Below are 26,837 nucleotides of genomic sequence, written 5' to 3'. Positions count from 1 at the left end.
TACTATGTCCAGTCCACACATGGATTATCTTTTGGTTAGTTGGTACTGTCATGGGCCCATTGACAGGACAGGGAAGGAAGAGTCTAGACCACAGCAGTTTGTCCAGGTCACTGAGGTAACAAGCAGTTCTATGCAATTCAGCCCACACCCTTCGCCAGCCTGTTGCTTCCTCAGAGGCCTAAGATGCTTGGAGAGTATGATGTGAAGTACATGAGAAAGCAGGGAGGGATTTTAAGTGTAAATACCCAGTTTTAGTGCAAATTCCAGGAAACAGATCCCCATAGGCCACACCGGCAATGAGATGTGAGCATGCTCACAGGGCAGTGTGATTAAGAGCCTGTGAAGGCTGTGTGCCTTTGACTGCAGTAGTCCCCTTAGGAAGGATCCCAGTGGGAAGGAAGACAGTCTGTGCAAGAAAGGAGCAGACACCCACTTTAAATATGTCACTCTCCAGGACTCTGAACTGAAATCAGAGCCACTCCACATCTAAAAGGAGGTACTGATGACATCTGTTGGTGTGACAGACAGTGGGACTCCAGGGAAAGAACCACCCACCCAAGAGAATCTCAATGGCCCACCATTTCATGTGTATCACCCTTTGGGGGTTGAGAATGTGGCCGAACTCTAGTACAGTGTGGGATTTGAGGCCACAGTCACCAAGTGTCTCCTCTGCACATTCAGCCTGTCCCAGAACATTGTTTCCAAAGAGGGCATGGAGCCACCTTAGTGAAAGTGTGGTCCAGTGAATTTGGAAAAGTCGGTGCTATCTACCACTCAGGGAAAGGGCCATCAGTATTTGAGAATTTTGTCCTAGAGGGATCTTGCTTGTCCAGCCCAGCTCTTTGAAGAAACTACTGACAACAGAAATCTGTTTTGGGAGTACTAGTTGCCAGCCACCATCAGCATGTCCAGAAAATGACCCAGGGAATACCAGAGTGTTCTCTCTCTCTCTCTCTCTCTCTCTCTCTCTCTCTCTCTCTCTCTCTCTCTCTCTCTCTCTCTCTCTCTCTCTCTTTCACACACACACACACACACACACAGTATGTCAGACCTTTCAGGACAAAGGTAAGAGGCAACCCAGCCTCTGACTCCTGGTCCACATTGCCAGTGCTGCCCATACAATCTGACTAGAGCACTGTTAGTTCCTAGTAGATCTTGTCTGACCCACCAGCCTTGCCTTCGACCACCCCTCAGTTCCTCAGATGTGAGCTCTGCTACGGTGAGGCTGTTCTCTCTTCACCCAGATATAGTGTGTTTTCACAGCCTCTACTATCCATAGCCACCAGGAAGAGTGGGCACACCAAGCTCTGCCCAAAGCAGGGCTTAGGTTCTGTGATATCACCTTACTACACTGCAGGTAGGAGGTGCCCAAGGGAGCTGTAGGTAATTCTAGCTGAGACCAGAGGGAGAGCAGCATGCCAGGCAGAGCTGGTAGTTTTGTTCACAGGCTGGTGGAGGTGGTGAGGATCTCACATGAGACAGAGAAAGGGGTGGGGCTCCGTTCTTATCCTGTCTGATCCCAGTGTCAGGTAGCAGTTACAGCAGGTTCTGAGTCTCAGTGTTATGTGACTGGGCCTGCCACATTTCACGGCTACTGTTGGGAGGTGCCTGCAGGGATCAGGATGTGAACATACAGACATGAGCTGCGACAATCCCATGTTGTGTGGAGATAGTAAGGACAAGAGTTGGGGCTCAGATCAAGAAGAAAGGGCTGAAATGGAGAGAGTTTCTGTGGGGACAATGAAAGAATGAGGGCTGACTCCCCAGGTCCTGGGAGAGCATTGGTGCTGTTGGGAGACGCAGAAAGAACCCTGACAGAAGAAACCATCATCAGTGCAAGCTGATGTCAGGGAAGTCTGTGCAAAATGTTCCAACTGGTAAATGAGAAAGAGGTCCGAGCTGCTGACAGTTGTTACAGTTTGGGTTGTCACAAAAGCCAAGTCAAGCTGCGTTTACCAGGCAGAGAGAATAACATCAGAAGAATTACAGGAGCCAAGGTGGGGGCCAACCTGAGAAGGAAATACTGGAGAACATACTGAAACCATGGAGAAAATCCCAAAGAGACATTTAACTTCACCTGCATCATGTGCAGAATTGGAAGATGGACAGTGGATAGGAAGTCAGCAGTGGGCTAAAATTGTAGCCATGGAGGTGGCCGGCAGCTGTGACAGCCCTGTCTCAGTGGACAGCTCAGTGGCCGGCAGCTATGACAGGCCTGTCTCGGTGGACAGAGTGGGGGGGGCAGCATAGCAAGAGCCACACTCTAAGGGGTTGCAGACAGCAGGTGAGAGCCATGGGGAGGAGGGCATGCAAGCTCTTCTCCAACCGAGTCCAGCCTGCAGTTGTGCCGCCTCCTGCGCTGTGCCCACTCATCCCTGTGACCACAGCACACCTGACAAGAAATTACAGGAAAGGAAGCTACAGCCTGTCCTGTGAGGGGGGAGGGGGCCCTCTGCGGGGCCAGCTGTTTGTTCATGTCTCCATGGATCAGGGCACACAGACAGCACAGGAAATGGGGCTGAGCTCCACCTGCTGGAGACCAACTGTACAAACACATGAGCCTGTGGGGGACATTTTACATCCAAACCACAACACAGTTGTCTTCTGCTGCCTGTAACTCAATCCTTTTTTTTTTTTTTTTTTTTTTTGGTCTTCACATGGAATCTGTATGTTTCTGTACCCTGTTCTCTCTGCTTCTGTTTGAGAATCAGGTTTTTGCTTAAATCAGAACATATCTGAGATCACAGGCTTCTTTTCCAGGGCTCTGGGATATGAATCAGCCATCTTCTTGAGTTGTCATGATGTTAAATACATAGCTTGCTGACATTCTGGTTAGTCATCATGCGACCATCAATGGTCATTTGCCCTGTAGCGAGCCCAAGAAGTCTCTCCAATGGGTCAGATCAGTTTTTTTTTTCTGGCTCTTCTAACTTGAATACATGACAGTTTTTCTGACTTGAATACATGACAGTTCTACCTGTGTGAGTTTAGCGTCTCTTCCTGATAGCAATGAGAGCCAGTGGTCATCAAGGTCAGCCTGTCTTTCCAAAACACATAGAGATTGTAAGCTCAAAGCCAGCCCTGGGCCCAAGTTCCAGATCTTCTGATGATATCATCACACAATGACAGATCTGTCCTAGAGCCCCTGAAGCCATTCTCTGTACAAGCCTAGCATCCAACAGAACTGTATCCTTGTCCTGTCAACCCATCTTGAGACATACAGTACTCACCCCGCGAGTCACAGCTGAGGGAGCTGGGTCTTGCTAGGACTATAGTACCTGCAACACTCACCTGCCATTGACCAGTGGAACCCTGTGAGTTGCTGCAATAGGTACCCTCAAGTAAGACCCTTGTTGACCTTCACACAGGAGTATGCCTCTTCCATCTTGGAAACTGGCCAACCCAACCAACCTGGGCTACGAGTAGCACAAAGGGTTATGAGGGCCAGTGCAACCTCCAGGCGTGGCCTGGACCCTGGTGGGACCATTGAGAAGGACTGGTGGCGGTCTGATTGAAATTTTCCCTTTTCTCTTTCTGTAGACCCTAACTGGGCCAGTTTGAACTTGGGAGCCCTCATGTGCATCGAGTGCTCAGGGATCCACCGGAATCTTGGCACCCACCTCTCCAGGGTCCGATCTCTAGATCTTGATGACTGGCCCATGGAGCTGATCAAGGTGATGTCGTCCATCGGGAATGAGTTGGCAAACAGCGTGTGGGAAGAGAGCAGCCAAGGACGGACAAAACCCTCATTGGACTCCACAAGGTAGGGATGCACAGGTGCTCCTCCAGCAGCTGCACCGCTGGGCATGACCTCAGGAACGGCTGCAGCAGTGACCCTGGCAACCTATAGGAATGCCGATTAGCCTAGTCTGGAAGCATCCGTATTTGAAATTAGTCTGGAGCAGACTGAATGATTCAAACTCCTTAATTTTTTATGTTTATTTTTAGGCCTTGGGGATTCCTCTCCCCTCTTGGAAATGTATTACGCTTCTAATCTTCTGAATATATTACTTTAATTAATATATTTCTAATAGGCCCAGGCTGTGCTAACACTAATTATAAATTTTTGATTCTTTGGTTTTGTATTCTTTCATACACCATTGCTAAGCATCTTGTGGCTAACCAACTTCCTCACCTGCCCCTGCCAACAAGTGAGTTTATGATTAAGAAAATATTTTTTATTTTCTAAAATATACTTCTAACACATTTAATTAAGTACAGTTAAGCATAATGTATGGTGACTCCTCATTAATGCTAATTGTTATCCAGGATAGAAATGCATTTATTTTTGAGGCCATTTAGTTTCCCATTTTTCACTTACAGCAGTTATAAACCATTTTTGAGGATATGCATAAATATTTAATTCCCCTAAGAGGTGGCTGAAATAGCCCATTTTTAAAGAAGTCCAATTCTATAGTAGCAGAGGGGTCAGCTCATCTCTAGTTGGTCTACCCGAGGACATACATCCAGGGTACTCAGGTGCTGGATGCTCTGTGTGTCCCCCTCCCCCAGGCTATCCCCCCCACATGGGCTTGAGACCTGTTTCTATTGCTATTGAGCTTCTCAAGGTAATGAGAGGAAGAGGCATTTGTCATGCTCAGCATCTGAAGTACGTTTGTTTGTTTTCCTGGTGATGAGATACATTCGGAGCCCAAGTGGCTACAAACCAGTGGTTAGGCTGCACATCCAGATTCTAGCCAGTGATCTCCTGAGACCTGCTGGCCAAGTGTGTTTCACTAACACTGCAAAATGAATGTGTGGCGCCCCCTCTGGTGCGCATCAGAAGTGAAACTGGCGTACGTTAATCCTATTGTGTTAGGTAGGGCAGGAAGAGGAACAGGAAGGGAGGGCCAGCAAGGTGGGATAGTGTGCTTAACACCCCATAGGTTTGCTGTTACAGCTCCTCATTGTGTGAATTAGTCTGGGTAGCACAATTAGGAGTGGTTTTCTCACAAATCAAAGATTTGCTACCCTTTATCTCTCTCACTGTTTTCTTGCCTGATTTAACACTCACATGGAAGTCAGCTGGACTCTTCATTCAGTCCTAAAACATTTGCTTTGTAGTATCTTTTTTTTCATAGTGTAGTTAAATTTCAATCTGAAAATGAAAAGACACTTGAATGTTAAATTGTTTAATGTATGAAGAAAACATTGATATGAGTTAGAAAAAATTAACTTTATGCATCTGACCTTTTAGGTTTAAAAGTAACATATAGACTATTTTTAATGCCATGAATTAAGAACATTTGCTGTTTGTGTAGAGCATAGAACAATTAGAAACTGATACGTGGTTGTCTTCATGTACCCAGCGGTGAGTGGCTACTATATGGGCAATGGCCAGTTCTGGCTGCTCTTTGCCCTGAGCTCTGGGGCTATAGTTTTCTGTTCTGCCCAGTACCACCCATAACAGCCTAGAGACGGGTGGGAGGAGTCATTCGCCTCACAAATAGGGTGACTGCAATTGGACCTCTTGCCTTTGGTCAAGTTTCAAGAGCCCTTCTGAGTCAGGACTCCTCCCCAAGGCTGCAGTGATGTGCTGTGATGGCCATGGCATCTCCTGATGGGACTTTGGAATTTCTGAATTTCAGACAGGCATGAGATCTGGAGGCATATTTGTATCTTTGGTAAATTATCCCAGGAAATTCTTTTGTCTGGTTAAATTAATAAATACTTACCAAATACTCACAAGGAGAGAGAGGGGAGGAGATGAATAAAAGATGAGCATCATGACACGTGGGCCTTCTTGGGAAGTTTACAACCGTGGCCGGTTTCCAAAGAGAGGTGTGGGAGGACAGGGCAGCCTACACAAAGGCAGGAAGGTTCTGCCCACAGCACGCATGTCCAGCAGCGTGCCTTCTGCAGGGCTGGACCTCCTCAGATTAAAGAAGCAAGGATGGGTTTGCTCTGGGAAGCTCTTGAGCCAGGGTGCCTGATATCAGCTGGATTGGAGTAGGATGAATCGTCTGTGTTTGGCCTCATTCCATATTGTTCCTCAGAACACTGAAGTCACCAGCAGGGAGATTGGAAAGGATCAAGACAGACCAAGGCAACACTAGTTTCTAGTGTTAGAGACATACTACAGCCCTTACATAGTATAGTAGTGATCCTGCTACCTCCCACCTTCACTGTCCATCTCCCACCCTTTCCCCGAGGAGAAAGAAAACCCTGGAAGTCTGGGCTAGAGTCAGAATGGAATTCACCCCAAGGAAGTTGATATCTAGTCTAGGTACTGCCTATCCAAGATGCCTTACCCCATCCCAACCCTTAGGCCTCCCACCTTCTCCATGAGGAATTGAGGCCAGTTAGTAGAAGCATTGAGGGGCCAGAAACTAAGCCCCAAAAGAAATAGTTTCATAAATGTTGATGTTAGTTCAAGGAAAAAAACCAAATGTCACTCTTTGAAACAAGGGCCCAAATGTTTTTCCACAGAACTTGGATCGGTTTCAGTGTGATTAAGGAGATTCATCTGACTGGAATGTAATTAAAAACCTGCTGCTCATATACAGACATATATACACATACACACACATCCTAACATATACATACACACACTGCAACATACAAGCACACATGTACCCCAACACACAAACACATATATACATGTATATACACCCAATACATACATATATATATATACTCACACTTGTACACATAGACACATTCCAGCATATATATATACACACACACACATCTACACATTTCAACACACAAACACATATACATACCTGTGTATAGACATGCTTACATGTGTGTATATGTGCGTGCACACACACACAACATATCTTTCTATAAAGAAGCAGCTGGTCCCCTGAAACAACCGTGCATTGGCCTCAACCAGAACTGCGGGCAGGTTGGGAGAACAGGCGCCTGGCACAGCTGCCTGGCCTTCTGCCTGTTGTCCCCACACCCCTATTAGGGCAGCTCTGGATGGCCTATAATTGGTTCCAGCAATCCTCAGCCGCCCTGAAAACTGCCGTTCAAACTTGAGCAGCATTGTGATCAATCGGAGCTGACGACAGCTGAAGCAGTATTGACTTCCCATTCCTAAACAGGGGGATCATTAGTCAGGGAAAGCATCTTTTAATTACTCCCAGGAAGCAAAAGAAAAAAATCTTTTTGGATGGATTCTGCAACAGCTGCCATTTTTTTCCAGTACATTCGATATTAAATTTATTGTCGCAGGAGGGGAGAGGATGCCCTCCACCCCTCTGTAATGGGGGTTGGATTTGGAGAAAGAATCATGTTAGAGGGGAGATCGATGTGGTAACAATTAACTACATCTGGGCTGGAATCGGAGCTCCCCCCCACACACACACATTGCTATTGATACCTTTTAAGCACACACTTAAAATATTGATTGTTTGTGGGGATGTCGAGATGGTCATAGAAGCAGCAAGAGGGGACAGTTATCTGGAATTGGGGCTAAGAATGGGGGCCCTCAGTGGGCATGTTTATGTGTCACACTATGTAGTAGACAGTTGGAACAACCGAGTCTAGAGCCACCAGGTGCTCAGGGCTCTGGGTTCCAATGTGAAGATTGACCCTTACTGGAGGGAGTGCCAAGATCACTGGCAACCCTTTGAAACGGAAGGAAAATAGCCTTTGAGGTAAAGACATTATGAGTCAGGAGACTGCCTGTGCCATACACAACACACAATATGGTCACCTGGCAGCCAGGTGTCAGGTGTTCTTGTTGCATCCATACCACCTGGCTCTTCCTGTGGATGAAATGGGTAGTCTGCAACATCAAAGTTGCAGCGGACCCCTGTGATTCCTGTCCTCGTGACTGTGTGTCCAGGGCTAGTCTGCACCATGCTTACCTGTCCCTCTTCTGCAGAAGCTGGTTATGTTGGCTTCGGTGATGGTGATTTCCTACTGGAACAAGGCAGTCCTCTGGGCAGAAGCTAGGAGGCTTGGTGGTGTAGCTGTCCCCATTCGGCTGGCTTCCTGTGTGTCTCCCTGATGGCATCTGGCCTGGGAGGGTCAGCAGACACCATGTTATTTACATTTTAGTACAGGTAGCCTATTTATGTGGTACTTGGCACCTGCTGGCTTGGGCTGGGAAATCAAAGGAAGTTAGAATGCCAAACTGTGTTTTCAAATCCAGGAACAGCACATGAGAGAAACTCCCAGCACAGCCGAAATCACCCATTACCACTTTGATGCCACTTGGAAGGGGACATTGGCGGGTTTAATGCACATCCTCTTCCTGTTTTGAGCGTGTGTCGTCCCCCCCCTCCCCCCCGCCGCACACGCGCACACCCCTCTTTCATTATTTGTAACTTCATCTCTCTGCCTAAACTCCCTTCTTGTCTCTGGCCATCGATAGGAAGGTCAGGGCCCACATCAGAAACTTGCGTGGGAGAAGACTGGCCACACACTTCCAGACCCAACCAGTCTGCCCGGCAAGAGGAGTGCCACTTCTCTTTGATTCTGCAGGGCCACTCTCATCTTATTTATGCACACGGAGATATTGATAAAGGGGAAATGTATCCAAACTGAAAATAATTGGATCCCTGCAGCTGACTCTGAGATATTAAAAGCAGCCCCACTTGGCCATGTCTTTGTCTTGTTAGGTTTGATCATAAGATCACAATATAGTAATCTCAGGCTCAAATTTCTGGCATAAAGATGCGCTGTTCTAAATGTGGCCTTGGGGACATGACTGCCCACGCAGCCCCAGGATTGTCTCCTCTGATTATTTTTCAACAGTTCTTGGCCTGCTGGGGTCAATGTTTTTGTGTCTTTTGAGTGTTCTCTATGCTGGACACCTTTCTCTATTCTCTTTCTTTAAAAAAAAAAAAAATGGGGAGGGGGAGAAGTAGGAGACAGAAAAAAGGCCTTTGCTGGGCTGACCAGAGTCCATCTGCAGTTGGGTGGCATCTGCTCCCCACATGTCACTTCCCTCATTAACAAGCAATTGAATTAATTAAATGCTACTCAGAACACGCATAACAAGCTACCGGCAGTGTCCAAATTAGCACTGATAATCAAGGATGATTCCCTTTATTATCTTGCTAAGTGGTGAGCACACTCTGCGCTCCCTGTCTGCCCTCATCTATTTACATACCCCCAGCTTCTGCCTTTGCACGAGGAGGTTATCTTACCTAGTTAATTTGCCACGATCACCAAGCATGGCGGATTGATGCCTGCCCGGCCACCACTGCCACAGCGCTCATGTGGGGGAGCCCCCTCCCCGGCTGCCCTCCCCCAGCCCCAGCCTTTGTAGCTCAAGCTCCCTGATAAATTAAAGGCCACCCCTGTGGTCTCTCAAGTGAGTAATAGAGGCAGAAATTTCATTTTGCAACTGGCTGATTTAATGATCCGAAGGGTAATTAATGGCCTGATTATCTTAATGTTAAATATGTCCGGCAGCAATTACTGTGACCTCCCGCTTGTCAAGGTCCGGGCTGTGCTCTTCTTTCAATTAAGTTCTCTGGGGCTTAATGGCATGAATAAACTCCTCTGATTCTATCATCCTGGACGCAGAGGGTTCAGGGAGCTGGGGGCTCGTTTGGAGTTTTAATCAGCCTGTCTTCTTCTCTGGCGACCAGAGTTAACAGTTATAACAAGGGCAGTTTAACTTTTCTTCTTTGCCCACGCAGACCCCCTCGCAAGCTTGCACACACGCGCAGCTTTTATCTCGCTTATTTTGCCGTGTTTACTCCAGCGCTCTGAGGGAGAAAGCTGTCTGTGGAGGAAGCCGCTGTGCTTCTGAGGCCTGCCTCTTCCAATATGAATTACCATGTGAACGCTGTGGTTTTTCTGTTTGACAGCCTTAATTAATTGGCAGGAGCCCCCCGAAAATGACAGTACCACTAATTGCAACTCAAAGTGAATTTCTGTCACCATGGCGTGCCTTTCGGCGACCACGGCCCAGCCCCAGCCACAAAGTAAGGCCACCCTCCCTGTTCCCTGTGTGTCCAACACAAGCCCAGGCAGCGGCAGTCTCCGGAGGAGTTAAGGCTTTGCGGCGCGCTGTCTACTTGCAGGAGTGACATTTACTGCCAATAAAGTTTATACATCCATGGCTCTACAAACCCAACAGCTGCTTGGGGACCTCTGCTTTTACTTAAGAAATTTAGCAACTTCTCTTAGCAGCCGAATTGGAATCTGACCCAGAGCGCCGTAACTCACCGTGCAGCCCTTCCTGTCTAAATGGGTCTCATTAGCACATTGCTAAATACGCTTGAGTTTACTAGAGCACTGGGCCCAGATCCCAAATATTCTACTATAAATATTAAGCCAATTAGGAAAATGTACAGATGAGGAGTACATTAGCACTGCTTTAAAAATAATATCTATAGATTACAGTGACAAGAAACGGAGTGCTTTCTCACATAAGCCGAGGCCAGGGAGCTTGGTGGGAATCTGAGCTCAGACAGGGAGCGGCTTGGTTAAGCCCTAACAGACAGGCTCTCGTCCTGAGAAGGGCGGTTTGGAGAAGAATCTTCCTGAGCTTAACCAAAAAGGGTCACAGTTTGCAAAGGATGCCTGTACTCACACTCGCCTTTGGACAGGGTGATGTTCAGGGTTGCTCATGCCGCCCGCTGTCTGGGAGCCTGGTTATTTATCTGATGGCTATGGGAAGCCAGTGTGAGCTGGAAGCCAGCCTCCCTGCCAGAAAGCAGTCTCGGGGTGGAAACCTGTGTTGTTGACTCTGTGAAATGTATCCATGGAGACAGTTGAGGGGCTTGTGGATGTTCAGATTTCTGATCATGCCTGGAGGATGTCTTTCGGTTCCTCAGCCAGGTGAGCCTCCGTCCACCTGGAAGAGCTTGTGAAGGAAGGGAACAGGAAGTTACCTGTTCTAGGTTGCAATTATATACCTTAAGCCAGCAGATGCTTTCTCTTGATTCTTGTGACGTCTTCCAAAGGATCGTGTCTTCTGATGCAGTTTTTTGTCGTTCCATGTGGGAAATGCTTCTCTCTGTGTCCCCCATCATGAAATGGGAGGAGGGTGAGTATACCTGGTGTCCCCAGTGCCCTCTGTGCCTTTCCTTAGCATGGTGAGATTGTCTGTGTCTTGCAAATGAGGGAAAGGCAGGCGTGGGATTCTGGTGTCCTCTGCCTGGAATCACAGGGATCCCCTGAGCCGGTCTCTGACTCCTGACACCGTCCTCACTCCTGCTGCACCTGTTCCTTCTTGACTGCGTAGCTCGGGAAAGATCACATCCACACAGCAGCAAGAGGAGCTGCAGTGTTAGCAGTGGCCAGGCCAGTCTACACTCAGTTTCTCTGTCCTCGGCTGTCCTGTGTCTGGGTGTGGGCATTAGTGTAAGCTTTTTGAATATGAGAATATCCTTAGTGTCTTCCCACTAGTAAACTGACGAAGCCTCAGTAGTAAAGACAGGAAGCACAGTGACGTACCCTTTGTTTCCGTTTGCTTAAACGTGTGTGTGCTCTGCTCAGGAGTCAGGAGTCTTCATTCTCTGCAGTCGGCGCTGATACTAAATGCTCATGCAGAGAATGGCACTGAGAACCCTGAACAGTTGGTCAGCCAACACAGGTGCTGGCCAGGCTCTCCAGATGCCTCCACCCTGTGCCCGGTCCGGCCTCACTCTGCTTGGGTCCCTGACCCTGGCTTCTGTGGATGCTGCACTCCACCCGTCGTTTTGCATCTGCATGATGAAATAAGGAGCTGGGCCAGAGGATTGGGAGCTCAGCATCATCTGTGATTCTGGTTTTCAAAGTGAGGGCGTTTGATCCTTTGTCAAATGAAACTAGTCATTATACCCACCCACTTAATCATGTGGAGTTAATGCTAAAAGAAAATAATATTTGTGAAACTTCCTAGGCCCCTTCTTATCTAGAAAGTACCCTGGGCTTTGTTCCCGGGTCCTCCGTGCTGCTAGTAAGAGGGACAGGTGACCTCTGAGTGCGTGAAAAATGTTACCAGTGTTTGTTCTGTTCTGCATCTGTATACTGTCTTATACAGTATCAATACCACCTAAAAGCATACATCCTCAGGACCCACCCCAAGCCTATGCACCTGGCATCCCAGGGATAAAGTGCAGTGATGTGTGATTCTAAAACATGCTGGAGTCCAAGAAGCTTTTGTTTCCATAATCAAATGTTAGTGGCCCTGTGGAAAGCTGTGTGTGCTTCTTGAGACCCAAGCCATCTGTCATCCCTTGCCATGCTTCGTCCTTGGCCTGGCGTGTTCAAAATTTCATCCCAGCAAGAGTCACAACCACAGAGCATCCCTTTGCTCCTAGAAGAGGCTTCACACACTATGTTCAAGTGGCGTTTTCCCCCAGGAATGCAAGGTTGGTTCAGCAAAACACAAGCGCACGCACACGTCTGCGTACTATACCACAGTAATCACCTCAGGAAATATAACAAGTACTTCTACAAAACCCAATACCTTTTGTGATCCACGCTCCCAGCAACCTTTATAAAAAAGAGTAAAAGGGAAATTTCTGAATCTGTTGAAGGACATCTGTGAAATACCAACGGGTCTCCTCATCCTTAGGTGGTAGGGTACTGGCAACTTTTACCCGAGCTTAAGAACAAGACAAAATAACCCCACTTCTTTTCAGCATTGTGCTTGAAGTTCAAGCCAGGAAGTTTGTCAGGGGAAAGAAACCAGATGCATCCAGATGAGGAAAGAAAAAGTAAAACATCTCTACCTGCAGATGACATAATGTTTATGTTGACAGTCCTAAAGAATCTCAAGACGCTGACAAGGAACAGACAGGTTCAGCAAGACTGAAGGACAGGAGATCATTGTTCAAAACCCAATGGTATTTCTAAAACTAGCAATAAATAACCAAAATAAAAGTAAAGAAACAAATCTATTTATAAATAACACAGATAGAAACACATAAAAAAATAAACAAAACTGAGGGCTGGAGAGATGGGTCAGAGGTTAAGAGCATCGCCTGCTCTTCCAAAGGTCCTGAGTTCAATTCCCAGCAACCACATGGTGGTTCACAACCATCTGTAATGAGGTCTGGTGCCCTCTTCTGGCCTGCGGGCATACACACAGACAGAATATTGTATACATAATAAATAAATAATTTTAAAAAACTGAACCTGTGCACAGAAAACTTCAAAGGGTAATCATTAGAGATCAAAGGAACACTTGTCAGGATACAGGCTGTGATTTGGAGAACATTAATATCGCTTGGATGGCATTTCCCCCAAATAGGTGTATGAATTCAACATGTACTTCCCACAATCATAGCTGCCTTTTTTTTTTTAATCTTTTCACCAAAAATCAAAATGTCCAAGCTGATAGAGAAATGTAATTGATCTAGACATGTGAGAGACTGTAAAACTAACCAAATAATTTTATCTTAAAAAAAATGTTATTCCAGAGTCCAAAAGACCAGTGTGAGCAAGAGTACATGTCACTCAGAGATCCAGTGGTCCAGAAGCACCTGGGGCTTTTCTGGTGAATGCTTTGCCATCATGACTTGCCTGCAGTCTCTCAAGGGCCCCGCAAGGGGAGCCACAGTGGTTACACAGTGCTTTGTGTTACCTTGCTGAAATTGTATATATCTGTTGAAAATTGGCTGCTGAATACCCTGACAGGGAGATTGAGCTACCTGAAACCTAACCCATGATTTGGACCAGGCCTAACTTGGCTCGTGGACGTGTCACCAGAAGGGCCTCTGAGAGTCTGAGCACACTCCGCACACACCTGGAATTACAAGAGTGTGTGCTTCTCTTTCTCAGCACTCCATCAGTTGTCGGCAAACACTGCTGAGGCCCAGCATGGTTCTAAGCAGTAAGAAGTAGCTTTGGGACCCTTACTGAGGGCCATGGAAGGAGCCCACAAAAAAACTAACCTGCGTGGCTATAGAGCATCAGAATTTGCTCTCTAGCGGGTGGTTGACTTGACATTGGTTACACTCCTGTAGCTGATAAAACACCATGACCAGGAACAGCTTAGAGAAGAATTGCTTGGGGTTTATGGTTCCAGAAGGGGTAAGAGTTCATCATGGCAGAGAGCATAGCAGCAGACATGGCGGCAGGAGCAGGAAGCTGTTCACATCCTTAAACATAAGTGTGAAGAAAAAGAGCAAACTGAAGATGAGTCGAGACTTTTAACCTCAGAGCCCACCCCCAGTGATGTACTTCTTCCAGCAAAGCTACTTCACCTAAACCTCCCCAAACAGTGCCTCCAACTGGGGACCAAGTGCCCAGTACTATGGGAGGCATTTCTCATTCAAACCACCAGTGTCCTTCAGATAGTTTCCCAAGGACCTATAGGAACCTTGTAACCTTCCTAGGCAGGTGTGGAATGAATGAACTGAGGAAGACAAGTATATTTTCACTTTAGATTGCTAAAGTGTAACTCCAAATAGTGGTAAATGAAGGTAAGAGTACTCACACATTCTGTAGCATTCCAGAAGAACATGGTAGATGCTCACCTAGTAGCTGAGAGATTATGTTACTCTGTAATGGAATTCTGCCCCCAGAATGCAAACTAAATTTGGACCATGACACATGGTTAAGGTGACTCCTAAGTGGCTCTGCAGAATGTCTGTCTTGGAGAAGACTGTATAGAATATGGTGAATCCCAGAACAGGCCGCCATATCGCCTGCACAAGCTACTACCTACTGTGTAATCCAAAGCTTGTTTAAAAGGCTTTTAGATGGGCCAGAGGGAAGGCTCAGCCGTCAGGAGCATCTGATTCTCTTCCAGAGGACCAGAGTTCAGTTCCCATTATCCATATCAGGTGACTTGAACTGCTCTCCAGGATCTGGGGAGTTCTAGGAGGTCCAGAGCAGGAGAACCCCTCACACACACACACACACACACACACACAGAGTCACCAGGAGAGCTGGAGGGGAGCCCATAGCACTGCTGTGGGTGAAGCTGCACCGAAGGGAAGACCTCAGAAAGGCAGAGTTACTCTTTGGCCCCCAGTCATTTTCTGTTCTCCTTCATCCTTAGGCATCAGCCGTACTATAACAGGAACCACACCGCCAAGATGCCACTGAGGCTCATACCCTCCATGTCCAGTGAGCTCTATTGGCCCCTGAGATTCTCCTCTAGCATTCCCTCCCTCACAGGCCAGCAGAAAGCCTCATGCTGTGGCCAGAGACTGCACAGAGCTACACCAGCCAAGTCATCTTCTTCCTGAACTCTGTGCTTCTGGGAGCAGCTGTAGACTGTAGCCATTGACAGGGCAGGTGTGGTCATACTTTGCCTAAAAATCTGGCCTCTTCCCTCAACTGACTGGGGAGCCAGTTCTGAACCCAGGTCCCCTCAGACATTATGGCTGGTATCCTCACCTAGCACCCTCCACATGTGTCCATCACAGAGGGGCCACATGGGAAAACAGCTGTGATTCCGACAGCCTTCAAAGAACCTGGTGCTAGCAGCATAGGAAGGCAGTAGAAAACCCCAGCCCCAGCCCCTCCTTACCCTCTGGTGCTCTGTGCAAGCGCACCAGTGCAGGTGGAGCAGGTGCAGACGCGATCTTCTCAGGCAGAAGGCACCTCGTACTCCACAAGGGCACATAGAGACCACCAGCTTCAGGACTACATTGGAGAGGCCCTGTGAACAACGCTCCCACTTGCAGTTTCAAAACTGTCACCCAAGGGCACTAAAATGACACACACTGGGAGCACAACTGTGGATTCGATTTACATCAGTCAGACCTGAGTTCGGCCAGGCCACAGTCAAGCAGGTGATGTCTGAAGGCGGGTTCACAGGGAGGGCTAAGAGTGCCTAGGAGAAGGAGCAGGACTTTCCACACATAGTTACAATGAAATCCTGTTTCAAAGGCAAGGATGAAGGGTCCAGTTGTTGCTGGAACAGCCTTTTAAAAATAAGACTCTGCTGGGCGGTGTTGGCACACACCTTTAATCCCAGCACTTGGGAGGCAGAGGCAGGAGGATCTCTGTGAGTTCAAGGCCAGCCTGGTCTACAAAGAGGACTGGCTCCAAAGCTACACAGAGAAACCCTGTCTTGAAAAAAACAACAAAACATCAGGGTTCTTTGCTGATTGGTTCACAGTGAGTTACAGACTTCTGCTTTCTACAGGAAAGAAAGGCTGAGGATCCACAGTTCAGGGAGGGTTGTAGCACCTTTGAAATCTCATAATTCTGTACATCATGTTCTTTGCCTTTTTATTTTGTTTTGTTTTTTGATTTTTTTTGAAACAGGGTTTTTCTGTGTATCTTTGACTATTCTGGAACGTACTCTGTAGGCCAGGCTGGCCTCAAACTCACTGTCTCTGCCTCCCAAGTGTAGGGATTAAAGGCATGCACCACCATGCCCAACACATTCCTTATCTCTTGTGAAGTAACTTTTGCTACTTCCACTTTACCATATAAAGTTTGTAATAAGTGTGTCTTTCCCCTCATTGATTCATCTCAGATTTCAGAAAGTGGCTCCATGGTGGCCAGCATATGTTCATAGAGGTACACTGTTAGCCCTGTAGGATGTGCTAACAATGTAGCATAGGCATCTGAGCCCAGGATGCCAGGTATCCCCAGAAAATATCCTTAGCCCAGTTGACCCCATATTCTTCTTCCAGGACTGACCACCATCCCCACACAGATCTACTTGCTAAAATGTGACTCTGACCAGTCAGCCGTTGTGAATACGCCAAGACTGTTACCTGAAATACCCAAAGAGAACGCCATCCTTGTTGCTGAAATAAGTTGTGAACACTGGATCACTGAGGGCAGCTAGAGTAGTCTTTTAGTTTTGTTTTTGTTGGTGGTGGTTTTGTTTTTAAGATAGGGTTTTTCTATGTAGCCCTGGCTGTCTTGGAACTCTTCTGTATAGACCAGGCTGGCTTCAAACTCACAGAGACCCACCTGCTTCTGTTCCTGTTTGCTAGGATTTAAGGCGTGTGCCACTGTGCCGGGCTCTATTTTATTACATTGTGGGGGGCTGGAAAGATAGCGCAGTAATGGGGGAGCATACTGCTCTTACAGAGGTCCATGGTTCAGTCCTCAGCCCCCATTGTGGTCGTCTCACAGCTGCCTGGAAACCCAGCCCTGTGGGGCCCAGTGTCCTCTTCTGGTCTGCATGGGCACCTGTATGCATATGTACATACCCTCACATAGACCCGCATAATCACAAAATTTTAAAACTAATATAAAAAAATAAACATTGGTCAGTTTTGCATATGCATCGCCCACAGCTTAGGTGTGTTGTCAAGTCAGTTTCGACAGCTGCCTTCATGTACCTGTTTATGATACTTCCATGACCCCTGGATGTTCCTTCCTCTTTGTCTTCCCTGTTCAGGGCAGCTACAGATCTGGTGTTTATTAGCACCGATTAGTTTAGTTCCTCATAAAAATTCCTATGGGTGGAATCATGTGGTGCCCATGTGTGTCAGTTCTTCTGTGGATATGAATCTTGAACCTGAGAAGGGAAGGGTCGTTCAGCTTACGGCTTGAAGGGCTACTGTCCATCATGGCAGGAAGACATGGCATTGGACAGCCTCGCGGTGGCAGCATGCAGCAGCTTCCTGCACAATCTCAGCAGATCAGGGAGCCGACTGGGAGACCAGTGCTTAGCTCTTTCTTTCCCTGCCATTTTGATTTAATTGAGGACGTCAGCCCAGGGTTGGTGCCACCCACTCACTTTTTGGAAACACCCTCAGATACACACAGAAAGTGTGCCTCGCTGGTGCCCTGGGCTCCAAGAGTGTCCAGTATTTTTGCTTCTCCAGAGGGACCACATTGGATGAAGATGAATTGTGGGATATCCCACATTGTATACAGGGGTATCCAACCTGTGACTGGCAGTTTGCAGAACCATACACAGTTTTGGTTTGTGTGATATTGTAGCACGGAGAGCCATTGTGGTTGCAGGCAGCACATGGATTAGACACCCCTCAATGTCTTATGTGTGACGTGTGCATCTGCACATGTGCATGCATGTAGAAGCCTGAGGGCAGCACCTCATGTCTTCCTTTTTGTTATCCTTTTTATGGAATTGTTTTCCTTTTAATCACATGTGCGCATCTATCTGTATGTCAGCATATACACATTTGTGCAAGTCTCTGACAAGGCCAAAGACACCAGATTCCCTGGAGCTGAAGTTACAGGCAGTTCTGAGCCACAAGACTTGGGTGCTGGGAATAGAACTTGGTTCCTCTGCAGGTGCTCCTAACTTCTGCACATCTCACCAGCTTCCACCTTCTGTTTTTGAGACAACTTAAGACCTATAATTCCTGTCCCAGAGGACCGAACTCCTCTTCTGGCCCTCCCCAGTCACTGCGTGCATGTATTTCACAAACATATTTGCAGATGAAGCGACCGTACACATTAAACAAATAAGTAACAATCAAAATGGGGTGTTGTCATGTGGCTGTGTCTCTTTTGCTACAATTTCCCACATCAAATGATCAGCACACCTCATCACTATCTACAGTAACAGCTAATATTGAGCCAATCCCTTTGGGAGGGAGAATTTAATAACTTTGTCAATGAATAATGTGAAATAGTATATGCCCTGAAGTGTGGGTTGCAACCAAGGGTTACTTATACCTGAAGTAATGAAAGAGGGTCTGTTTCCCCATCCTGGATAGAAATCTCGGCCAGCATATTGGGTTCATGGGATGTGAGATCTAGCCATGGCAAGTGGCTTTCATGTGTGACTCAAGAAAACCCCAGATCAATGACTGTTTCTCCGTGGCTTACTCCACCATTTCCCAAGGGACAGCGCTTGTGAACTTTCAAGGTCGCCCACGGGTCCTGTGGCATCTCACCAGGCAGGAGGAGGGCAAGTGGTGTGTTCCTGTAACAAGAAATACCCATACTGATGTCAGATCATTAGCTCATGAAACGTCCAATGTACAAGCATGCTTTTATTCCAAAAAAAAAGAAGCCCCAAAACAAACATCAATCCCTAGGATGAAAATGTACCCGTATCCCATTCTGCCTTTCCCAACACTGCTGGTAAAAGTGGAAACTGAGAAGAACCTTCCTGGAAGAAGCTTGGCAACACAATCCAATCCACAGTCTTTGCAGTGACGTGGCTTCCGACCCAGAGAGCCTGCTCTAACACTTACTCAGACAGCGAGAGACGTGTGCAGAAAGACGCCTGCATGATCCTGCTGCATTACTGCACTCACAAGTCCAAGCTTTAAATAATGCAGAAATCAAAAGTAGGTAAACTGAAGTATATGCAATATTTTTTAATTTTTTGCAATTATTTATTTGGCAGGTATTGGGGGAACATGTCACAGCACACATGTGGAGGTCGGAGAACACGTCCTCTTTTTCCTCCATGTGGGTCTTAGGAATCACACTCAAGTTCTCAGGCTTGATGGCAGGTGCCTTTACCCACTGAACTACCCTGCCAGACCTAGTATATAACATAATGTAATGTAAAATATTGTATATGCCTCATTCTGTAAAATATAAGTCATATCTAAGTGTAGTATTTATGTACACGGTTATACATATTATGTATATAATACATAGGTGCCATGAATTCACATAGTATGTTGTAATGCTTGTGATTACTAGGTCATACATGTTAAAGTATAGCACATGCATTATTTCTGTATGATAATCCTTTAGCATATACAGTGTGACATGTTAGCCATTACATACAGTGCAACTGGATATGTAGTAACAGACAGATGGCCACAGCACACAAAGTCAAAAGCATCTTATAAATTATAATGTACTGTAAATTGTTAATTGGCAATATTTATGTATGATGCTTGTGACATAAAAGTCTTAGAGGGACAGGTGGTGACGTCTCCAATGTGAGTTGTGCCCCTCACCAAATGTGAGCCCGTGAGGCACACCCCAAGGGCACACTTGTCTGTTCACTGGCTGGAGCCTATGCTAAAAACACAAGCTGGAAGAGGGATCATGCTTGGACCTGAGCCCTACCGTGTTCTTAAGAACTGCGCAGCCTTGAGCCCTGGCCTTCCCGGACCTGTTCCCTCTTTGAAAGAGGTACTGTTCCCATAGGTGAGATCTCGGGGTGGGGAGAGACTAAAGGGTCAAGGGCAGCTTTAAGGTGGCCTTCCCCGTCTCTGAATAAGATGGAGTGGGGTCCACATCCAAACCATCACAGACTAATTCTGAAGGCCTTTTCACGGCATCTACAACCCCATGAGTTACTCAGGAATCTGTCTAACCTAGCATTCCACCTCCAGGTATACAATCAAGAAAAATGAAAGTACAAAGAGATGGCTCAGCAGCCAAGAGTACTTGCTACTCTTGTAGAGTACCCAGACTTGATACTCAGCACCCACATGGTGGCTCACAATGTCTGTAAGTTCAGCTCCAGAGGATCTTATGCCTTCTTCTGACCTCCTTGGGTTCTAGGCACATAAGTAGTACACAGACATGCATGCAGGCAGAACACTTATACACCTAGGATTAAATATTAAGAAAGAAATAAAGAAAATGCATGTTTACCCAGAAGCCTGTGTGAACGTGGTAAAGTGGGAACAAAGAGCGTGCTTGTAACTGTTGAGCAGATAAACTGCCTATATGTGCATTCTGTTGCCCAAGCTGGTAAACGAGCGGCCCCTCGAGGCACACTGTGATGTGACTGAACTTCTGACATGATGTTAAAACAAGCCAGTTGCTAAAGATCTCCTGTATGATTCTGCTTACCTTAAAGTCAGGATTGGCACATTCATAAAGAAAGAATGGTAGTGGTGGTGGTGGTGGTGGTGGCAGCCAAAGGTTGGAAGGGAGCAGATAGGAGATGCATGAGGAAAACCGTGACTCATAGGGAAGGGGCTGGTTTAAAAAAAAATGTTCTATATAGTCACATGACTGCAAAATACTCAAACTACTGGGTAATATGCTCTAAATGGCGGAATGGCGGCAGATTGTGTGGGTTGCATCTCAATAAAAAAAAGAAAGGATTATGCCACATCTTTAAGTGAAGAGAAAAATCAAAGACAATGTGTTCTTTTGTTTTAAGTGAAGCCAGAGAAAGCCGCTGTGTCCAGGACAGGCAGTAACTATTTAGGATTTCCAAGAGAGAATCACGATTCCCAGTCAGGCTTAGAGGTAGCTCAGACGCATTTCTTTGGCACCAGTGATCTTGTCCCCAGCATTCTTTCTCAAGAAAGCCGTGCATGCAGGTCCTAAAGTCTCCAAAAATGTCGTTAGAGACAGATCACAGGGAGGGCTTGTGAACTGTGTGGAACTATGTAATGGCTAATTTTAATTGTCAACTTGTTGCAACTTAGAATGACCTGGGAAAAGTCTCAATTAAGAAACCGTCTTTAGTAAATTGGACTGTGGTGGGGGCTGTCTTGATTCTTAACTGATAGGAAGGACTCAGCGCGCTGTGGGCAGCACCATTCCCTAGGCAGGGAGCCAGGCAGGCAGGAGTGTGTTCATTTCTTCTCTTCTCTTGGTTGGATGTAGGGCTGTGTTCTGACAGAACAACATCTCTAAGTCCGTCCCTTGACTTCCCTCCAATAATGAGCTATAACCCAGACTCGTATACCAAAGAAACCCTCACCTATGTGACAATGAGCCCCGTGGACATCTGCGACTCTCTGACTTCAGCTTTTTGTCTGGAAGGGCTGACTTGGGGATACAGTTTTCACAAAAACCAATGGTGGTAGGAAGGACATGGGGTCTCTGTTGAACAAGTGGGTGCTGAGCTGAGCACCATTGGTAAGAGAAGGGCCAGGTGTTTGTCTTTCAGATGATGGCCATCTCCAGGAGATGTCTAAAGCTTGCTTAGAAACAGATGTCCGGAGGTCCTTTCATTTCCTTGTTCAGAAGTATTTTGTCTTTTCCTTGCTCTCTTTTGATGCTGCATGCCTGGGTCTCCTGTACCAGCTATATCTATCCTGTTAAGCTGCTGGCATTTTCTCCTCTCCCTTCTCACTATCGTTTCTCTAGTGGCCATGCTTGGAAAGTCGAGGAACATGGTGAAAGGATTTTAGCTAGTGCAATAACCCCCACATTGTAATCACTATAGAAAGGTATTAGGACCGCTAACAAGATGGCTCAGTAAGTAAAGGTGCTTGCTGCCAAGCCTGATGACCCGAGTTCTATCCCCACGACTCTCATAGTAAAAGGAGACAGAGACCTGACTCCTGTAAGTTGTCCTCTGACCTCTACACACATGTCATGGTACACAACAAATAATAAATAGATAAATTTAAAGTATTGATGAGCTATTTCAATTCTTCTTTTGAACCAAGTCTATATTAACAGTATGTTAGTTATATCTATATACTATATTATGTATCTTAAGTAGGACTAGCCACACTTCAAGTGTCCGCTGAACACTAGCATTTGGGACATTATGGATTGGAGCACTGTGAGAACTTGTCCAGCCAACTTGCAATACAGCTATGGAATTAGAGTACCCGATTAGGACATGCAAGGTTTGTATTGCCCCCCACCCCATAACAGCTCAGTCTGGAGAGAAAAACAGAGTTCATCCAGAAGGGCCGTGCCTCGTGACCCTGTCACCCCATGTAGGTCAGACCTCTAAGGTTCTGCCACCTATCAAGTGGGAGTTCTGACAGCACATGAACCTCTAGGGACCGCTCCCCACCCAGACTGCAGCAAGTGGATCATGCCTTGATTGCCTTACCAATTCCTTGGGTCCTGCTGCTCCAAGCCCTGGAGTTTCCCCCCAGACCTGCTGATGATCTTCAGATGATATGTTGGTCCCTCACCTTTGGACATGACCAATGTCAAAGTCTATCCCAAGACTTTCTGTGTTGTTGCAGCTGCCAGGACCAAGCCTATGTGGCCAATGAAATCTTTTGTAATGTGCCGCCCACTGCCACCTGCAGCTACCAGCTTAGTGGCCCCAAACCCATTATCCAAACACAGTTCTGGAGCTGCATACGTAATTTCCCAGGCTGGCTTGGTCTCTAGGGCTCCCTATTCTAGGAACACATTTGTCCAGAAAGCCTGTTTCCTTCTAGAGAAGCCATGGGTCCTTCTGAAAAGGCAGAGGACGACAGAGATGGCTGCTGGGAACACAGCCCAGGACTGCTGACATCCAGATGGCCTTTTGTAATAGCAGCCCCTCATAAAGAACCAAGGGGTTTCTTTCATTACCGAGTTCTCCTAATGGTCTTTCCAGGCCCACAGTGTGCATCCCAGCCACCCGAGGGCGCCACTTGACAGATAGCCCCCAGGAGCCCCTTGAAGTGTGTGAAACCTGAATCGAACACCTGCACTCTCCTGCTCACTTACACTGCCATACACCTCACGGTAGTTATGGCCATAGCGTGTAGACGCTTCTTTGGTGTGAGTTAGGCTGAATGCATACTACAGGTAGGATAAGGGGCCGTCTCCTGCTCTCTGTCCGTGAGCATGTCTAGAATGGAAGGGCTGCCTTCCAGCCTAACAGAGAGAAGCAGGGTGGGAGTGTGCTACAGTGCCTGCAAGCAAATGCTCTTTTTATCTGGCCTGGCACAGGCTCCTAATTCTCTTAAGATTAAGTTCACCAATTTCAGGTTTATTCGAACAGGAAAAACCAAAACAAGCAAAAACAATGTTAATTTATTCTTATTTCATATGGTCCACCTAAAACCTACTACCTAACATAGTAGGTGTTTCTGATCCACATCAAACACAAATAGAAGTGTGGAAGTAACTTAACAGGGACCAAAAACTCCTTCTTGGCAGAGCACTTGGAGGTGTGTGTTCATTTCCAGTTCCCTTTTTCCTTTATTCACTGTCTGTGTACTGAGTGTTAAGGCTGAGCTCCGCGATGGAGCTGGACACAGAAGGCTCACGCGCCGTGTGATTTCCCCGGTGTGGAATAACCAGAGATAACAGATCTGCACAGACAACACAGAGGAACTGCCTAATGAGGGATCAGTATTTCCAGCCTGGCACAAGGAATCCTCTGGAATGGTGGGAACAGGCTAGGACCGTATTCAGGGGATGCTTGCACAGCCCTGTGGACTTAATAAACATCGCTGTATTGTACGTCTAAAACAGGTGAATTTTATGGCGTGTAAATTATACCTCAGTAAAGCTGTTAGGAAAGAAAAAGACTCAGCCCCGCCCGCCCCCACTTTGGGGTGGGAGGCAGTTTACTAAGAAAGTCAAAAAAGGACAGAACAAAACGGCAGCACAAAAGAGCCTACTTCATTCCCCTTGTGGCCCTAACAGTGAGCTGAATTCCAGCTGCAGAAGACAGGCCATCTGGCCCCAGCCCTGGTTTCCTCGTGTTTCAAAGCCTCTGGGTAAATACAGGCCTCTTGGATCTTGGAAATATCAGAGGATAAGTGGTAAGTCTTTGGTGGACTGCAAGGCATGGCCTCCTGTAGGAAGCTTCTGCTCATCTGCCAGACTTCACGTCTCCACAGACTCCACAAGCCTTCCCATATTCCCTGTTCCCTGTCCAGGACTGTCATATACAGCAGATGGATCCACACACATGCACACGCGCGCGCGCACACACACACACACACACACACACACACACACACACTGTGCCATCAGGCCCACCATTGATTCTAGTTCTGAAACCTGTACTCAAAAGAAGTGACTTGGATCTGAGGTTGATCTCAAGAGAAACATGCTTTAGAGGGGCCAGGAGCCTGTGAATCCAGGCCTGGGCCCATAGGCAGCTCTGCTCCTTGTCATGGCCATCCTTGCCTGCAGGGAGGGGCCCTTCACAGAGTGTGAACTTCACAGAAAGCAAGAGTCTGGAGATGAACTTGGAAGGCAGAGCCCCAACTCCTGAAGCCATCCTGACCATGTCAGCACATGAACCAAGAAGCCCAGTCCAAGCCCATTTCCAAAACCAAAATATGTCCCTGTGTGTTTCAATCCCAGCCAGTGGTGTTAGGTATTTCTAGAAACTGAGAGGGGGTAAGGGAAAGAGGCTTCTTCCTGTCATACGCAGCTTCATGGTAGTAAGGAGACACCCTAGTGCTGAGTACATCAGCCTCGGCAGCATTTCCCTTAGCAATGGAGAAGACCCTTCCACTTGTGCTCCCTGAGGGAGGAAGGGAGGGGAAAAGAGAGAGAGAGAACAGTTCTGCCATGATCACTCAGTGTTTGCTACTGTCTATAGACTTCCCATGCAGATTTCTCTTCAACGCTGATTTTTAAACCAGAGTTGAGCCTGGGGTACTCACTTGACTGCAGTAGAGACACCGAGGCATGAGGACCTCATGCTCAAGGCCATTTTAAGGCTACCTAATGAGTTCTGGGCCACCTTAGACTACGTAAAGAGACTCAGTGTTAATTCTGTTCCTAAAAAAATTTTAACTGCCAGGCAGTGGTGGCGCATACCTTTAATCCCAGAACTCAGGAGGCAAAGGCAGGTGGATCTCTGTGAATTCAAGGACAGCCTGGTCTACAAAGCAAGTTCTAGGCTACACAGTGAAACTCTGTCTTGGAAAACCAAAAAAAAAAAAAGTAATAAAATATGTTTAAGAGGGCTGGAGAGTTGAGCCAGCAGTTAAGAGTGCTTACTGCTCTTTCAGAGGACCTAGGTTCAGTTCCCAGTTATCATTTGGTGGCTCACAACTACCTGTTAATTCCAGTTTCGGGGCATCTGACACCCTCTTCTGACCTGCTCAGGCACACATGTGGCACACACACCTACATACAGGCAAAACAAAGTTTTTTTCTTTGGTTTTCTTCAGTCTTCTGAGATCATCCGTCTCATCTCTGTAGACGTCTCCTGAAGCCCTGCCCTGAGAACTGCTGCTGTATCTGCCCCAAACACTTGCCGAGTGTGTGTGAGACTGCGGGTTCTGACTCAGGCACTGTTCTCTTCTACGGCAATCATAACACTGTGGGGGGGAGAGGTCTAATCACCCGCCTCTGTGACGGTGCTGGGATGGCCGTGCCTGTGTCTACACCTTGTGGACCTGCTAATTCTTTTGTAATGAAGGGTTTCTAAATAGAGGCCAGCTAGCCAGAGGGCATGGGCTGCTGGGAATCTGATCAGCATGGCTCCCATCACCCCCACATCTTATTTGTCCTTTCTCACCACTGCTGCTGCTCCTCAGAGCCCATCCCAGATCACACAGGCTCCTAAGTCTAACACTTTGACCCAGTGCTGCTCAACTCAGAACTACTGGGTCCTGTGCCACTCTCCCACCCCCTCTCTGCTCTCGAGGACAGACCAAGTTGAGGAGAAAAGGGGAGGAAAAGGTGTTTAAAGAACCGGCTTGTGTGTTTGTAGGGCAGGCCACAGGAGGGAGTTAATGCAGTAGGCTGGGCCAGGACTTCAGTGTTTCCTTAGAACCCTCAGCTGACTTGATGAGCCTGCCCCCACACCCTTGTTATTAAAGTCATGGCTTTTACTTGAACTCTACAGCCCAGATGGCATGGCTCACATCTACCTAAAGCCTTGCCAGCATCACTGGACCTTAGGCTCAGCCTCATGGTCTTGTGAGATTGACCATCATACCTGCTGTGGTTTGAACCACCCAGAAAATCCCATTCTAGCAGGTCATATTGAGCTCTCTGCCTCTCAAAGACTTTTCTTTATAAACAGGTGTGACCAACCGCACATGCATACACACACACACACACACACACACTGCTGAGCAGGTAGATAGACCCCTGCTCACCATGTGGCTGTCACTCATAGCTTGGCCCCTACTTGGCTCCTGTGACTTGGACTTGATAGTTCCTTTCCCCTTAGGAGCCCTAAGCTGGTCCTAGGCTGGCTCTTGGGTCTTCTGTCCCCTTTTGGTACATAAGTGGCCACACCCACTGCCATCTTACCTTTATCACTTCTGGCTTTGCCCTTCACTCCAGGAGAAAGACCTAGGCAGTAAGACCACAACCCTGCTCTCAGCCAAGGACAGAAGCTAGGAATGGGAGCCTGATTCCTGCCCCTTTGTAGTACAGCAGAATCCCTTTAACCGTCCTCGGTCCTGCATGTGTCCTGCACTCACGAGGCCAGCACCTGGAAAGAGACA

At 47.2% G+C, this 26,837-nt stretch overlaps 1 protein-coding gene across 1 annotated transcript in view; it reads left to right on the top strand.

Moving 5' to 3' along the window:
- Agap1 (ArfGAP with GTPase domain, ankyrin repeat and PH domain 1) overlaps positions 1-26,837 on the top strand; it is a 449,843-nt gene that overhangs the window by 392,733 nt on the left and 30,273 nt on the right. Inside the window, 1 exon segment of the mRNA XM_038339225.1 lies at positions 3,541-3,763. Within this exon segment, the coding sequence (XP_038195153.1) occupies positions 3,541-3,763 (223 nt within the window).

This window comes from Arvicola amphibius, chromosome 8 (assembly GCF_903992535.2).
Source record: "Arvicola amphibius chromosome 8, mArvAmp1.2, whole genome shotgun sequence".
Lineage (NCBI taxonomy): Eukaryota > Metazoa > Chordata > Mammalia > Rodentia > Cricetidae > Arvicola > Arvicola amphibius.
This window is presented reverse-complemented; position numbering and strand designations above follow the sequence as displayed.